This window comes from Haemaphysalis longicornis, unplaced genomic scaffold (assembly GCF_048455015.1).
Source record: "Haemaphysalis longicornis isolate Haplotype H1 unplaced genomic scaffold, Haemaphysalis longicornis Haplotype H1 scaffold_2, whole genome shotgun sequence".
NCBI classification, from domain to species: Eukaryota; Metazoa; Arthropoda; class Arachnida; order Ixodida; family Ixodidae; genus Haemaphysalis; species Haemaphysalis longicornis.
In genome coordinates this window covers 29,159,631-29,176,011 of record NW_027526295.1, presented here as the reverse complement: position 1 = coordinate 29,176,011, position 16,381 = coordinate 29,159,631, and the positions used below count along the sequence as shown (strand labels likewise).

The window sequence follows — 16,381 nt, the reverse complement described above, 5'->3', positions numbered from 1 at the left end:
TCAAAAAGTGGCTGTTGCCTCGTACTTCCTGCCACGATCCCAGAGGTTGCCGGCGATGCTCTGAGCTCGTCGCGCACATGCGTCGTCCACTGTGGCAACAAATCTTCACGCAGGCGGGGTGGCGCAGTATAAAAGCTGGCGCAGCATTTAGTTGCTGTTCAGGCGTGCACTGCTGCCGAACAATCCCGGTGTAGTCGAAACTACGGCTTTAGGCCTTGCTGTCGACGGATGGCACAAGTTGGGTTTGGTTGACGACTTGAAGAGGGTTGAGGGTACATGTACCCAGCACCTCCACCAGATGTCACGAAGCCAAAGACGACGCAGTTGTATTATAGGAAAACGAGTTCGTTGGAGCGAATTGGTGGTCCCTTAACAAGTCAAAGAATACACAGGTGGCGAAGCAGCAGTTAACAAAGTGTCGTGCGCGAGCGAGCGTCGGTGCGTCCAATAGCGCGGTGTCTGCTCTGCGGGAATTACTGTTTGGGCGCGAGTTTTTCTCGAACCGTCGAATTAAATCATGAACACTGTAGACCAAACAAGATTATTCTACGTTGTTGACATACGTTCGAAACGCTCACCCTATCAAAGCAGATAATACGTGCGGCATAGAAATAATGAATGGAACAAGCGCTTTACTTGGAATACAGATAACACAGGCCGGCGAAGCGGGGCGGTAAAAAACAAAAACATAAAGAAACAAACCCAATGCCAGGTTCATGGCAATATGAATGTACATCCATTTCCACTGGACACACTCTCTCTGACTGCCATTTCGTACGCCCCCTTTTCGTGCAATCACCGCAACCCAAGTATTGCGCTCTTCCATGCTTTGATCACGTGATTTGAGTCTGTTTGAAAAGGTGTGTATGGCCAGATGGGCGCCAGATGAGTGCATTAAAGCGTTTTGTTTTGTCTACTTTCTTGACACCTATTGCCACCGGACGGTTGAACTAGCCCTTGAACTGGAAGCCTTGACCTGGAAGCCCACCTTTGCTACCTTGGCATCAAGGCTGCCAGAACCGAGACCCTCGTTGGCTTTCGCAGAATAATATAGTTAGGAAATGAGGGGCTTGTTTAGGAAATACAGAAAGATACGGCGGCCGTCTGCAATGCCAAATCAGGCGTAGGGCTGTTGTTAGGCTCTTTTTTTACTGAGGTTAATGAAGTTCACATTTGTTTAAGTATATGAAAGAAAGAAATAAAAACACGCCCCCAGAGTAGGGACCAAACCCACGCTTTCGATATGATCTCGAATGCCTTACCAATTCGGCTATGTGGGCGATTGTGTTCTCCTTCACTTTCTGTTGTATTTATATTTACTAGAACAGCGTTTAACTCTCAAACACTTGGCGAAGGGGACCACCCTTAAACGCAGACAACAAATCCCATAACATAAATACCCGAGATAGTGGAGGGGAAAACAGCTCCGTCGGCAGCGTAGTGGGCATCGCACTAGACGCGTATTCTGGAGGTCGGGGGTTCGGATCCCGCCCGGCAGGGATTTTTCTCAACTTTCGCTCTTTCTTCCAAACATTTTTTCTCTCTTTCAATGACCTACCACATCCTCCTCTTTGCTTTCCTTGGCATTCGTGACGGCCAATCCTTATTTCTGTATTATTTTCCACGACCCCTCATTTCCAATTCTGATTCGCTACATGCATAGCGGGGGTCTGTTCTGGCAGCCTTGGTGCTACAGGTAGCTTAAGAGGGTTCAACACTGCTCTACCACTCTCGGCAAGTCTGTTGAGAAAGGGACGAGCCGGCGATACCCCTCCCGATGATTCCTTTTTTCCTGTGAACTCAAGGTGATAATTATGGGGCACGAAAGAGGCAGATATACTTCTTTTACAACATCCTCTCCCGCGCAGCAATGAACAATCATATCCGGCGTCCGAAAAGTTAAGTCCGTGAAGCGTTCCTTTCAAGTCCATGGAAGTCAAATGAGTTCGACATCGTGTGGCTCTCAGCTCCATCGATGATAACTGTGCCTTGGGGTTGGTGAGTCCATGAACAGAACTTCTGCGGCCCCTAGAAGCAGTGTTGTGGGGAGACCAGTTGAGCTTGTTTTCCCAAACTTGGTTGCACGCATTACTTGCTGTTTCCACCCTACGTCATTTTTCCTTGTGGCAGCCGGACGCACGTGAAACGCAGTGGACGTATCCTTGCTTTCACAGAACATGAGGTGCATCCTGGTGGCTAACTCATCTCTGTGTCTTCGCTCGCGGTGGATTGTACGCCCTTTTGCTGAAAGCTGCTGGTGCCCACGGGTGTTCTTCCCCTCCTCAACAATTACCTTGCGGCGCCCATACTTTCTCTGTGGGGTAGAATTGAGATTTAAAACAGCTTCCTGCTCCTCCACCTTCACACGTTTCCTGTTGGCAGTTTTGCTTTGCTAGTCTTGCGCACCTTTTTCTTCGGAACCATGCGTGTTAACTCTGGAGGACAAAGAAGGTCGCGTCATAACGAACATTTCTTGCCGTCTTCGACCAGCACATCATTCGAAAGCATCTTGGGTTTTCCTTCGTTATTCGCTTGAGGTGCACTAAGAATACACGGTTCCTTGATTGTTGCATGTGAGGTCAGGTTGTTTGTAGTCGAGTCGTTGCTAATGGCCTTTGCTTGCGCTAGTACAACCGTGCTAGGGATCATTGCCCCTTGATCTTATACCTTATTTTGAGTGGTAACCTGGTTGTACTCAGAGTCTTCGGGGTTAGAGACGAGATGGCTGGTTTCCAGCAGTGTTACACTGCACGAGTTCACATTCCGCTTGGTCGCAAGTTGCTTTTGTCATTCGGTGCTGCATTGCGTTGGTTCGCGTATGAAGTATCGGTATTCTCCCAGTATTCTTTATGTCATAGCGGTGTTCCTGCGGCTCTGCGTGTATTCTACCTCTGTAGGACACAAATTTTTTCGGGCTCCCTGCGCTTGGACCACTTTAAATTCAGCCTTTGCCTTTGCCATACAAACTACTTCTTCAAACTTAAGGGCATCTTCAACCTCGGCCTCTAATTCATCAATGTTCATGGTGCCTTCAACTGCTCGGTTAATCATTTTCAGTGCGGCACGATTCTCATTCAAATTCAGACTAAGCGCTCTCACCTCACTTATTGGTGGTCTTTCGATTGGGAGGAGGTCTTCAAACTTGCCGATGATGAACGAGATGGATTGTCGAACGATGCTCCGCCTTTCGAGTAGGGCCTACATATTCCGGTTCAGCGTCGCCAATCTCGTAGGGGCTGGCGACCGTGCTTAGAGAACAGAAGTCGGCGCCGTCTCCACGTCAGTATCATCTCCGCATGGGATCATCATGCACTGTATCGGTCCTAAGGCTCGGCTTCTTGCATCTTCTTCTTAGGCTGTTTCATAATCCTCGGTTCGACTTCTTCCATGCGCGGCTTCATTCTGGCTCCCGAGGGGTGAGAGGGACGCCGAAGAGAAGCAAAATCCACTCAGTGTGGCTCACCTCTCGAGTCCCGGGTTTCACGGCACCAAAAATGTCGCGGAAGCTAGCGCCAGTCAAAGGCCCAGAGCCCTACACGGAGCGATACGTGCGTCTTTATTCGATGTCGTTGTTCTTTATTCGATGTCTTTATTCGATGCCTTTCTCAACATGTCTTTGGTGCCGACCAACCCGGGAAATCGCCCTTCGGAGCATCATCCTCATGGCTTCGTCGATCGACCACCTTCGAAAGACTCGTGGCGTCGTCAGGAGCGGCGTCACGCGAGCTCTCACCCAGCTGAATGACCTGCTGCAGCAGCCCTCTCCCGACGCGGCAACCCTGAGCTCCCACGTCGACTACATCGTACAGCGAGAGCGTGAGCTTACCGCCCTCAACGAGAAAATCGCCGATGCCACGGATTACGACGGGCTGGAGCAGGAGCTCGAAGGAACGGAAGATTATACCCCCAAGATATCTTACGCCGTCTCTCAAGCACTCGTCCTCCTACAGAATGCCCAGCAAGTGTCCAGCGCGACCGATTCCGTCACCAGCGGAGGGCAGCCGCTCGAGTCATTGATCCCGTGGGTGCGTCGGGCGGGAACACGCATGCGTCACGTCATCGGACGGTTACGCTTCCAAAACTCCAGATACCAGCGTTCTCGGGAAATCTGGAGGACTGGCAAGCGTTTTGGGATCATTTTAACGTGACGATTGATGGAAATACTGAGCTGCCGAAGATAGAGAAGCTTAAGTACTTATTGACGTACTTGATCGGCGACGCCAAACGAGCCATTGAGAGAATACGGCTTGCTGACGCAAACTATGACCTCGCGGTGAAGACTTAAGTTCAGGAATTCGGCCGACGAGACTTGCTCATCAACGAGCACACTGATCAACTCATGACATCGAAGCCGATAAGAAGCTCAATGGATCACGAGAGACTCTGCGAAATGTACGACAAGGTACAATTACGTATCAGCGCCCTGGAAGCCCTGCGAGTTCTCCGAGAGAAGTACGCCGTAATCCTGAACCGTGTGCTCCTCTGATGCCTGCCGGATTACCTGACTCTAATATACCGGCAGAGGGTTAGGAGACGAAGAAGGGGCTAACAGACGAATCCGCGACGCGGCAGCAAGGAGCTGTCCAGTTGAAAGAACTGATGGAATTCCTAAGAATTCAAATCAAAATTCGCGAGGAAGAAGACAAGGACAGCCTCAATCGAACGCAGCTCGTTGATCCGCCCAGAATTGCGACTTAATCGTTCCAGGACAACCGGAGGCACCCGTCGCCTGAACGTGGGCCTGGACCGCGAAGTCTGAGTCCACGATAATACAGGCGTGTCCGTTGTGTGACAGCGGTGGCCACAACGTGGCGTACTGCCTAGTTGACATTTCGGCGAACGAGAAGAGGACGCGATTGCGCAACGCTCGTTGCTGTTTTCGTTGCGCTCGACGCAACCGTGGGGCGCGTCATGCAGGGTTTCCCGCAACCTGACCTGCAGTAGCTCCTTTCGGCGTCACCTAACCGTTCTGTGTGACTTGTCCAATCCGACTGGCAGCAGCACGCCCAGATCAGCACGCCAGGTACAAGCCGGAGAAAGCTCACCTGCCGTCATGACGGCTTCGAGCTGACACTCCTGGGCAACGTCAGTGTTGCACCAGACTGCCCGAGCCTTGGCAGACGGGGTTCGGCGATGCCTTGTTGTGCGCGTGCTGTTATACACTGGCAGCCAACGCACCTTCATTCGCCAGGATGCGGCTAGGGCCCTGAAATGCACAGTTGTCGGCACGAAAGACCTGTCCTTAGTAACGTTTGGCAGTGGGAAGTCGGCCAAGGTTTTATGGTGCCGGCAAGTACAGGTGACGCTAGCGGACAATCTCGTGGAAAGCCGGCCATGTTGGAAGCTTGACAATTTCCGAAGATTTGTTCCCTTATAGAAAAGCGATATGACATAGCCGACGCCTTCCATCCGAGTACATGGAAAGCAGATGAAATCAGCGTACTCGTTGGTTAAGACGTCTAGTGGAAGGTGGCCACGGGTAGGGTGGACAGAATCAACGGAGAATTCACAGCAGTAGAAACAGTTCTAGGCTGGACCGTTCATGGAAGGCTCGCTTCTCCCGCATGCACTTTTACCAGTACCATGTTCCTGTCGTGGACGTCAGCGGGACATTTGGACTTTGACGCGTCCGCTATGTGGCGGCGGGATGCCATTGGCATTGATGACCCGAGTCACGAAAAGTTGCTGCAGGATAGCCCAACAGAAACATTTGAGCCAAACATCACTCGTATCGAAGGCCGGTACCAAGTACCACTTATGATCCAGGCTCCTGATTTACCTCATGGCAGTGACAATCGTCAGCTCATGGAGCACTGTGTGCGGACGCAACCAGAGTAAACGAAAATAAGCCGGATGGGGAGTTTCATTAGGTTTATGCTCCGGTAAATCCTCCAACAGTACAACGCTTACTCCGTGCTGCGGAGTGTATAATGCACTATACGCCTAAACACTCTGTCAACCAAGTGACGGTGTAAATACGAAGCGATAACATACCATTGCTCCGGCCGAGGACGGAGTTAAGCACATAACCTCCAAAGAAACTCCGGCTTGGGAGATTCACGCCCGGAAAAGCTCCGTCCATGGGCGGAGTTACAGGACGAGCCTCTCACGAGATATCGGCGCAAACGAGAGGGCAGTCGTCAAGATGGCCGCTGCTCCTGGTGGACGTACAGCAAGACACCGAGCTCCGATGTAGAAAGCGTGGCATGGCGCGTGGAGTTTCCAAAAAGTGATGACCTTGCCGCTTAAACGGTACGCGAGGAAGGAATGTATCAGCAAGATCAATCAAGACTGTTCCCGACGTATTTTGTGGTGCGCGAGTTCGTTCTCGGTGGTAGAATGTGGCGGTGGGTGCGTGCGGGAGCACGCACAGGATACTTCAAGTGGCGATCGGATCAACAACAAGGATAGGACTCGTCGATGCATAACAGTGTTGCGCTGTAAAAGCCACCCATCTTCCTACACACAAGGTGGATGTCGCAAATGGTAGGGAGGCTTTCCGGCCTATACTTTGTACTTCGGTAGGTGCCTACTCGCTAACGCCGTGATGTTTGTCAAAGCCTGGAATTTCAATTTTGCTTGAAAGATGCTACCGTCGCGGACTGTGACGCGGTGGTTGGTGCATAAAAGTGACCATGTTTGCGTCTCGCTACAATCATTTAGTAAGAGCTACCTGGCTAATGCTTTCATTCTTCATTGAAAAATGTTCCAGAAGCTGCACTTTGCTTCAAACTAAGAGTAGTCGGTCAAAGAGAGTCTAGTCTTTTCCGCAATAGCACCATCGTTTGCAATGTTCAGTTGATATTTCGTTTCTTTTTTTTGTAAACAGCGCATGATTGTGCAAAATAGCTGCACATGTTTATTTAGTTATTTTTTTGTTTGTTTTCCTAGCCTAAAGTCATCCCTCTTCCTTTATATCCATGAGTTTGCAGTGCCAGAAAAGCTCTAAATGCGCCGTAATTACGCCGCTAGTGTGTTGCTTCAAGCAGACATCGCCCGCTTCGCCCTCTGTCACGCGGGGAGAAAATCTCCGCGTCGTTTCCTGGGAACATTCACGAACGCCGTACCACGCACACCGACGAACTGCCGCGCGCCCCTAACCGTTTCGGGAACGCGATTAAAAGAAGGGGGGATATAAGCACACAAAGCAAGGTGACTGGCACAGAAAACATGGGCGCCTTACGCAGGTTCCTATGCGCATTCTAATGTCGTCACCTTGTTTGCATTCTCGTAGTTAAACACCACCTTCTTTTCTTCGGGCTTCGTAATATTTCATTTTCGTCAGGTCTGAATACCCTGCTTTCCTTTTTTCTTTTGGTGATACCTCAGCTTTTCGTATTGAGACGTCGTATGTGTCTGGCTTTCCGGTACTGCCTGCGCTGTTTTGAATTCAGTTAGCCTTTCCCTAGTTGTTTTTTATGGCGTGGCTATAGTCATGCCATTTTTGTAAACTGTGTTACAGACTTGGTAATAATGATACACGCCAAATATGGTCATAATTTTGAATTTGATTTCTGTTTTTTAATAAATCACATGGTTTAGAGAGAGAAGACATCTAACTTCCGGTTTACAACGTTTCGTCACTTTCTTTAGAATTTGCGCTTATGAGTGAGCAGAATAGACGCAGAAGTGATGGTCTTACATTGGAGCTGCAAATAAAATATATCGGTGTTTCAACCAGCCCAACCTGGTATGACTACGGGGCGCGCCGTAATGGAAGATGTTTGGCCGCCTGGGGTTCTTTTCCGTGGCGAAAATATCGACACACGGGATTTATCGTTTTTTGCATTAATTGAAAAAAAAAACGCGGCTGTAGTCGGGATCGTACCACCATCCTTGGGCTTAGTAGCACTACCACAATGCGCCACCGTATGGCTGGTAGCCACATATATTTTCCACCATATTTCATGTTTCAACTGATTGGTATTTCATTTGTGTTTGATGCGATTAATTTCTCGATGTGACTTAGACTCCATTATCGTATTTATTCGTGTTCCATCTATATGTTTGGGTATCAGCTGATACATTTTTGAACGCAAATATTTTGTTCTATTGTGAAATTCGCGTGCTATTTGTTCTATTTTGAATTTTAAATTGACATGAAGTTGACGTTGAAGTTGACAAGGAAATAAATGTCTGTTTTGTACTGCCCTGCTCAGCGTGGTGTTTTAAAGCATAAAATACTTCACTAGACACTCAAAAACACTTAATCGTGATGGAGCTTTAGGTGACATAAAATTCTTCTCCGGATGGTTAAACCCGCCCTCCTTCAGGGGTGTTCTTCATTACATAAAGTACTGCGCTAGAAATCACAAAAAACAACTCCTCAATGGAGTAATTGACAGCACGAAATACTCCTCTAAATTCCCCCAAAAGCTCCCCTCCTCAGCGAATTATTAAGAGCAAAAACACTCCGCTAAATGCCCGAAAAAGCTCCCTACCTTAGGGAGTTTACAAGATATTCCCTTTTAGCGGAGTAAATAAAACTCCGTATACGGAGGACGCTAGAGGACAAGCAATTTACTCCCTATCCGGGGTATTTCCATTTAGAACTGAACCGATTCCAGGAACAACCTGAGTAGCTCGAGCAGTATGACAGGGGAATTCGATCCTATTTTGAAGAAAATCATGCAGCACGAGTTGCCGAACAGCAGCGTCCAGGCGTCACTTTGTATTACATGCCCCACCATGCCATCATCCGAAAGCACGCAGTGAGAACAAAGCTCCGAATATTGTTCGACACTTCGTCGCATACAGGCGGCCAGCCATGCCTGAACGACGTCCTCTGCAAGGGCATGAAGCTTGGGGTCGAAGTCGTTCAGCTGCTCGTGACTTTTCGCTTTCACCGTGTTGTCATCGTTGCAGGCATAAAAACGGCGTACCTGCAGTTGTTGATTCGACCAGAAGATCGCGACGCGTTGAGATTCCTCTGGGTGGAACGACTGCCTACGCGATAACCCGGCGTTCCCCATTGCCACTTGGAGGAGGACGCGCGTACCTCCAAGGAGGACGCAGTTGGCGCATCATCCAGCCCATTCCTGCTGGCTGCAACGATTCGCCACCATCTCCAGGCCTGTCGGGAGCAGTACCCGTAAACAGTAGCACTGATGGAAAGGGCAGCGTCGAAAAGGCAATTCAAGTGTACGAGGAAGCTCACAAAATATTCTCCGAGGCAGGAATGGAGATACAAAAAAGGGCATCAAACTCAGAGGAGCTCTGGCATCAGTTTGTGCGGGAGAACGTCGCAATCGAAAATGAAGCGGGAGACGCAACCACGATGAAGATGTTGGGAGAGCCGTGGGAGCGTGCTGGAGACTGCATTTCCATGCTTGGTGAGGATAGCAACAGGTCGCGTGATAAACCGTCCCGTACGAAAACTTTACCTGTTAGAATCAGCCGCCTAATCATCTTTGGCCTGCGGGAGGATGTAGAAAAGGAGGAAGACGACGAAGCAGGCGTGAGAATGCGACACTATCATCATGAGTAGTGGCGTTCGGTGACATCGAATAAGAAGCACGTATCGCTCCATCTACGGCTCTGGGCCTTTGACTCGCGCTAGCTTCCGCGACAAAGTCGTCGACGCTAGAGAGAGAGAGAGAGAGAGAGTAAACGTGTTTATTGCGAAAAGCAACGGGGAGGAATCCTCAGTCCAAGACCGGGGGTAAAAAAGAAGGTCCCCTTGACCCCGAGTAGTCCGAGTGCCGCAGGCTACCATCCTTAAACGCAGACAACAAATCCTTTAACATTAGTACCCGAGGAAGTGGAGGGAAAAACATTCATCTGGTAGCGTAGTGGTCATCGAACCAGACGCATATTCTTGAGGTCGTGGGTTCGCATCCCACCCAGCGGGCATTTTTTCCCCACTTTTTTTCGTCATCCAAAAATTCGTTATCTGTTTCAATGACCTACCGCATCCTCCCCTTTGCTTTCCTTGGCATTCTTGACTGCCAATCCTTATTTCTGTATACATACATATATATATATATATATATATATATATATATATATATATATATATATATATATATATATATATATATATATATTTATTTATTTATTTATTTATTTCAGGATACTGTCAATCCCGTGATGGGATTATTACAGGAGTGGTGTCACATTGTGAAAACAAACAATACACAGACTAAAAATACATGTTTCAAGCACTTCGGATTTCAAGCATATATCTCGGACGTAGTGCGAAATTCGGCGTAGTGATAGGCAAAGAGTCGTCATGAATATAAACATCGGTCGAATTGCTGGGGCAAGCAAATAAAAACAAATACAACACGTAATTGCACAGACAGAGTTAAAACTTGAAACATCATCAACTCAGGAAATCACGGCTACATAAAAGTCAGTACAGATTGACTCGCACTAATAACAAATTTGTCAACTGTCGGCTGTGTCAACACAGTGGGGTGCAGGGCATTCCAACCGCGTATGGTTCGTGGAAAAAAAGAGTGGCCAAAAACATTGTTCTTGAAGGGATACTCATCAAGTGTGTGGCAATGCTTATTTCGTGTTTGGCGCTTACAGTTAACCTTAACATAACTAGCTGGATTTATTTTCAAGGAGTTGTGTAGCACCAGATACAAAAATCTCAGACTATGAAGCTTGGCGCGGCTCGCCAGGGTGGGCAGATCCGCTCTTTTCAAAAGAGCAGTAGGCGAGTCGGTACGCCTATAACGGTTATAGATAAAACGAACTGCTTTACGTTGTACTCTTTCAAGCGCGGATACATGTTTGTTTGTGAAAGGGAACCAGGCCACACTCGCACATTCGAGGATTGGACGGATAAGCATGGTATACGCTAGAAGTTTTGTTTCGGGTGTCGAATGACGTAGGGTTCGCTTAAGAAAAAATAACTTGCTGAGAGCCTTCTTTGTAATATGTTCGACATGCGCAGTCCAATTTAGGTCGGACGATATCAAGATGCCGAGATATTTGCAGACAGCGACGTTGCGAAGTGGGACATTTCCCATCGAATACGAAAAATTTGCCTTCGTTTTTTTCTTTGTTATTGACATGGCGACAGTTTTCTCAGTATTTATTTCCATTTGCCACTGTCGACACCAGGTTCCAACCTTTTTTAGCGACTCATCTAGTTTTAACTGATCCTGGTAGCTGTCTATTCGCTGGTAGAGGATACAATCGTCTACGAACAATCTGATATTCAATCTGACAATCGTCTGCGAACAATCTGCGAACAACCTGATCTCTCTCTCTCTCTCTCTATATATATATATATATATATATATATATATATATATATATAGAGAGAGAGAGAGAGAGAGAGAGCACAAAAACAAAGACACACGTCGAAAAAAGAAAAGGTTTAACGTTTGGGCCGAGGGACCGGCCGTCGTCAGAATAACAGCAGTGGCTATAGTCACACAGCATATAAAGGTGATCGTTGCCAGGTCACGTGAGGGGATGAGAAAATAAACAATTCAAATGCAATATACCGAGGCCCCATGCGACAATCTTTTCGGATGAATACAACATAGTAATAAGTAAGGCACGTGCAGTACAGGAAATAAGCAATGTCAAGCGCACACGCGTACAAAAATTATGTGGAGAGAGGAGTGGATAGCAATATTGATTACGGTCACTGATGCAAGCAACTGGGTTTTCCTGCGCTTTCATTTAAACGCCGTGCTTTTGTATCGAATTTAAATATACGAAAGGATTCACGTACTTCCCTGTCATGATGCGTACGGAAGCCAGACTCAAGTATTGTTGCTTTGATATGGTCAAATCAGTTGCCCGCGACATTGGCATGCTTTGATATCAGTAGGTTAGGTAGTGTAGAGATATTAGCCTTGTGGTTGTTGAACCGCTGCCGAAAGGGGATTTTGGTCTCGCCAACGTACTGCATTTTACAGATATCGCATTCAATTGAGTAGATAAATCACGTTGCTTGTGTCGCAAGTATAGTCCCCATTTATCTTTACTCTGAAGTTAGGTGCTGTGCTGCTTGCGCTTATGGATGTAGTGATATGATTGCACACATTGCAACGCTGTTTGTTGCAAGGGCGGCAGCTACTAGGCACTTTACGTTTGGTATTGGATGATGTAAGCAGGTCACCTAAATTTTGCGATCTTCTGTACGTTACGCGTGGTGGCTCTCGGAATATTGATTTTAATCGCTCACTCTGTAACAGTATGTTATGGTGCTTTTTCAGAACAGCATTTACATTTTGTGCAGGCGCGGAAAATGTCAGGATCAGGTTTGTATGGGAATAAACCGGCTGTCTTGTTTTGGGGCATAAAAGTTCTTTGCGGTCATGGCTATCAGCGCGCTTAATGGCGTCGTCGATAATCTCGGGTGGGTACTTCTTCTTAATTAATGTACTACGAAGTTGGGCGCAATTTGAATTAAAATCAGCCTGTTCGGAACATATTCTTTTACATCGAAGCACCTGACTATAGTGTATGCTGGTCTTGCAGTGCTTTACATGATAACTATTGAAATGTAGGTGGATACAGTGATTAACCAGATTCTTCCTGCTTATCCATCTTATATCAAAGATACTAACCACATTTTATTCCATATTGTCGGTCTTTCTGTCCCCCCTGATTCACTACTGGTTACTTTAGATGTGGCATCCTTTTACACCAATATACCGCATGCAGACGGTATACGGGCAACACTCCACGCCTACAATGAGTCGATCTGCGAAAATGTAATTGGCAGTTCCACTTTGGTCAACCTTTTAAAATTGGTACTAGAATTTAACAACTTTGAATCCAATGGCATCCATTACCTTGAAATTAACGGGACCGCTATGGACGCACCCATCGGCCCTAATTATGCGAATATTTTCATGGGTGTACTCTAAAACGAATTTCTGGCCAGCCGTTCGCCGAAACCATTCTACTACAGGCGGTTTATTGACGACATCTTCATGATTTGGCTGCACGGGGAAGCCCAGTTGTTATCTTTTGTTGACGAATTTAATAACGCTCATCCATCCATTTCTTTTAGCTATACCTACTCGGACCAAATGATCAATTTTCTGGATGTAACTTTGACTTTGTGTGATGTCCAACTGACTAAAAAAGTCTATAGGAAGCCTACTGACAAACAACAGTACCTACAATCCAATAGTTATCATGTGAAACACTGCAAGACCAGCATACTCTATAGTCAAGCGCATCGATTTAAAAGAATATGTTCCGAAAAGGCTGATTTTAATTCAAATTGCGCCCAACTTCGTAGTGCAATAATTAAGCAGAAGTACCCACCCGAGATTATCGACGATGCCATTAAGCGCGCTGATAGCCATGACCGCAAAGCACTTTTATGCCGCAAAACAAAACAGCCGGTTTATTCCCATACAAACCTGATTCTCAAATTTTCCGCGCATGCACAAAATGTAAATGCCGTTCTGAAAAAGCACCATAGCCTACTGCTACAGAGGGAGCGATTAAAATGAATATTCCGAGAGCCACCACGCGTAACGTACAGAAGATCGCAAAATTTACGTGACCTGCTTACATAATCCAATACCAAACGTAAAGTGCCTAGTGGCTGCCGCCCTTGCAACAAACCGCGTTGCAAGGTGTGCAATCATATGACTATATCCATAAGCGCAAGCAGCACAGCCCCTAACTTCAGAGTAAAGATAAATGGGGACTATACTTGCTACACGAGCAACGTGATTTATCTACTCAATTGAATGCGATATCTGTAAAATGCAGTACGTTGGCGAGACCGAAACCCCCTTCTGGCAGCGGTTCAACAACCACAAGGCTCATATCTCTACACTATCTCACCTACCGATATCAAAGCATGCCAATGTCGCGGGCCACTCATATGACCATATCAAAGCAACGATACTTGAGTCTGGCTTCCGTACGCATCATGACAGGGAAGTCCGCGAATCCCTTCTTATATTTCAATTAGATACAAAAGCACGTGGTTTAAATGAAAGCGCAGGAAACTCAGTTGCTGACATCAGTGACCGTAATCAATAATGCTATCCACTTCTCTCTCCCCCTAATTTTTGTGCGCGTGTGTGCTTGACATTACTTATTTCCTATACTGCGGGTGCCGTACTTATTATTATGTTGTATTCACCCGAAAAGATTGTCGCATGGGGCCTCGGTATATTGCATTTGAATTGTTTATTTTGTCATCCCCTCACGTGACCTGGCAACGATCACCTTTATATGCTGTGTGACTACAGCCACTGCTGTTATTCTGACGAAGGCCGGTCCCTCGGCCGAAACGTTAAAAATCTTTGCTTTTTTCGACGTGTGTCTTTCTTTTTTTCCTACGACTTGCCGGTCTCCAAGAACTATTTTCCTGCAGATATATATGTATATATATATATATAGGAAATGAGGGGCTCGTTGAAAATAACACAGAAATAAGGGTTGGCAGTCGAGAAAACCTCGACTGCCAACCCTTATTTCTGTATATATATATATATATATATATATATATATATATATATATATATATATATATATATATATATATATATATATATATATATATATATATATATATATATATATAAACACACACGCTCGCATCCTTGCGTACACGAACTATTTGAACAGTTTCAACGCGCCCGCGCATGGTATTCGATATATCTTAAGCCGTTTTCGCGAATATGATTTCTGTCTGTTTTGTTCCTCCCGTTCTGAGTTTCAATTTGCCGTAACGAATTTTTTGAGACCGCCTCTGATATTATGTTGTGATCGGCAGTGCAAGCTGTGTTGTTGTAAAACATTATTGTAACCCCGGTGATGTGGGAATGGTCCCTCGTTCCGAAGACCATGGGATAATCGCGATGTATCAGCCCTGGACACTTAGTAGGACTAAAGTGCAACGCTTTAAATCATGCGCTTGCTCTCTCTCGTGTGCCGTAAACGCCGTGTTCAAAAACCAACAAGAGAATTGGGCGAGTTGGTGTAAGTTTGTATAATGCAAAAGCGCACACACTGCTTGTGCGTCCTTGCTCTCTTTTAAAAGCGATTCTAAATTGTTCCTTGCTAAGAATTCCAGACACTTGTCTGGAGAAAGGGCCCTCACTGTGGCAAGCACGAGGAGGTCAAACAAGCTTTTCTAACCCTGCTTGGCTCCGTCCTCAGGAATGCAGCACTACGTGATCCTACAAAACGAACCTAGAGGCCTGCCACTCAACTTCAAACTCCTGCCAGAGTGGCTCAACTCCATGGGGTATACATCTTACATGGTCGGAAAGGTCAGTATTTAAAGCAGAGTTGGTTTCGCCTATGCAGGTACGCATGAGGCCTCATGCCATGACAGAATTTTATGCGTGCGCCTTTCAGCTTATTGAACTTTTCAAATAAAAGCACGAGGCAATAGTGATACTTGCAAAGACACACAAGATAAAATGCCTTGACAGAGTTTTTAAATTAACAGAAATATTTCTAGCAAACTTAAAATCTATAGCGACGTATAAAAGAAACAGAGAGAAGGAAAGAGACGTTTTTGCTTCCGGATAAGAAACCAATTGTTTAAAATGCATGAGGAGCAAACAAGATACATTCAGTTTTTTTATTTAGGGAAAAGTGCATGTTACGGCTTCTTATATCTTGTAAAATAGCTCAGCCAGGCTGCCCAATGCTGCAAACCTGATGTTATAACAGAGCTATGTTCGCCTCACTAAGCTAAACACGACGAGCCAAGCATGTTTTTTACGAGCAACGTTTAGTTGAGAATGGCAGGGTTAAACTACCCAGCCAGAACGACAGGTTCACTCTCAAAAGCTACTGCAGGGCAGTGTAATTTAGTGCTGGGCGGCCATGTGCGGCTAGGGATCAACGAACGTGACGCTGAATGTTCGTCATGACTACATAGGCGGGGTATTTTTGTCGGAGGCGCTATTTTTTCAAGCTCACATTTGTACGCACCCCTTCGGGGTCCTCGGCTTGTCGTCGCCGATTACAGTCTTGTGTCGTAGCGCGGCGCACTTCTATTAGCCCTGCTTACGCCCAATTCCTGGCCAATCCTTCATGTGGGTTCGTGCCAGGTAAAAAGAACATTACAAGACGCACGCTCACGTGCGCTAAGCTGATTTTTGGTATTTTTTTCTGTTAAGTTACGTCGCGAGCAAGAGATTGAGCAGGTCTGCTGTTAAAAGGGGTGGTTTAGGTATTCTGGAAACTTGGAAAAAGAGAAGCATCGCTTCAAAAAAGGTACACGCTGCCTGCGTTTTTTTTTGTAAACCTGAAGATCATCTGTGTGCGGGGTTTTTTTGTGGGCAGTGCCTGTCCTGTAGACTAGTGGACCTAAATAAGGTGGTGATGAGGATAAGGATGATGATAATGAGCACAGGATAATGGGCAGAATTATTCTCCGGGCCGGGTTGTCGTGCGGACCGCGCAACGGTATACGCCTAAA

The 16,381-nt window shown here is 46.5% G+C and overlaps 1 protein-coding gene across 1 annotated transcript in view; it reads left to right on the top strand.

The window, feature by feature from the left end:
* The window catches only part of LOC144167885 (arylsulfatase B-like), an 89,164-nt gene that overhangs the window by 29,865 nt on the left and 42,918 nt on the right, over window positions 1-16,381 (top strand). Inside the window, exon 3 of the mRNA XM_077697029.1 lies at window positions 15,106-15,218. Coding sequence (XP_077553155.1) covers window positions 15,106-15,218 — 113 coding nt within the window. The remainder of the gene's footprint in view (window positions 1-15,105; window positions 15,219-16,381) is intronic.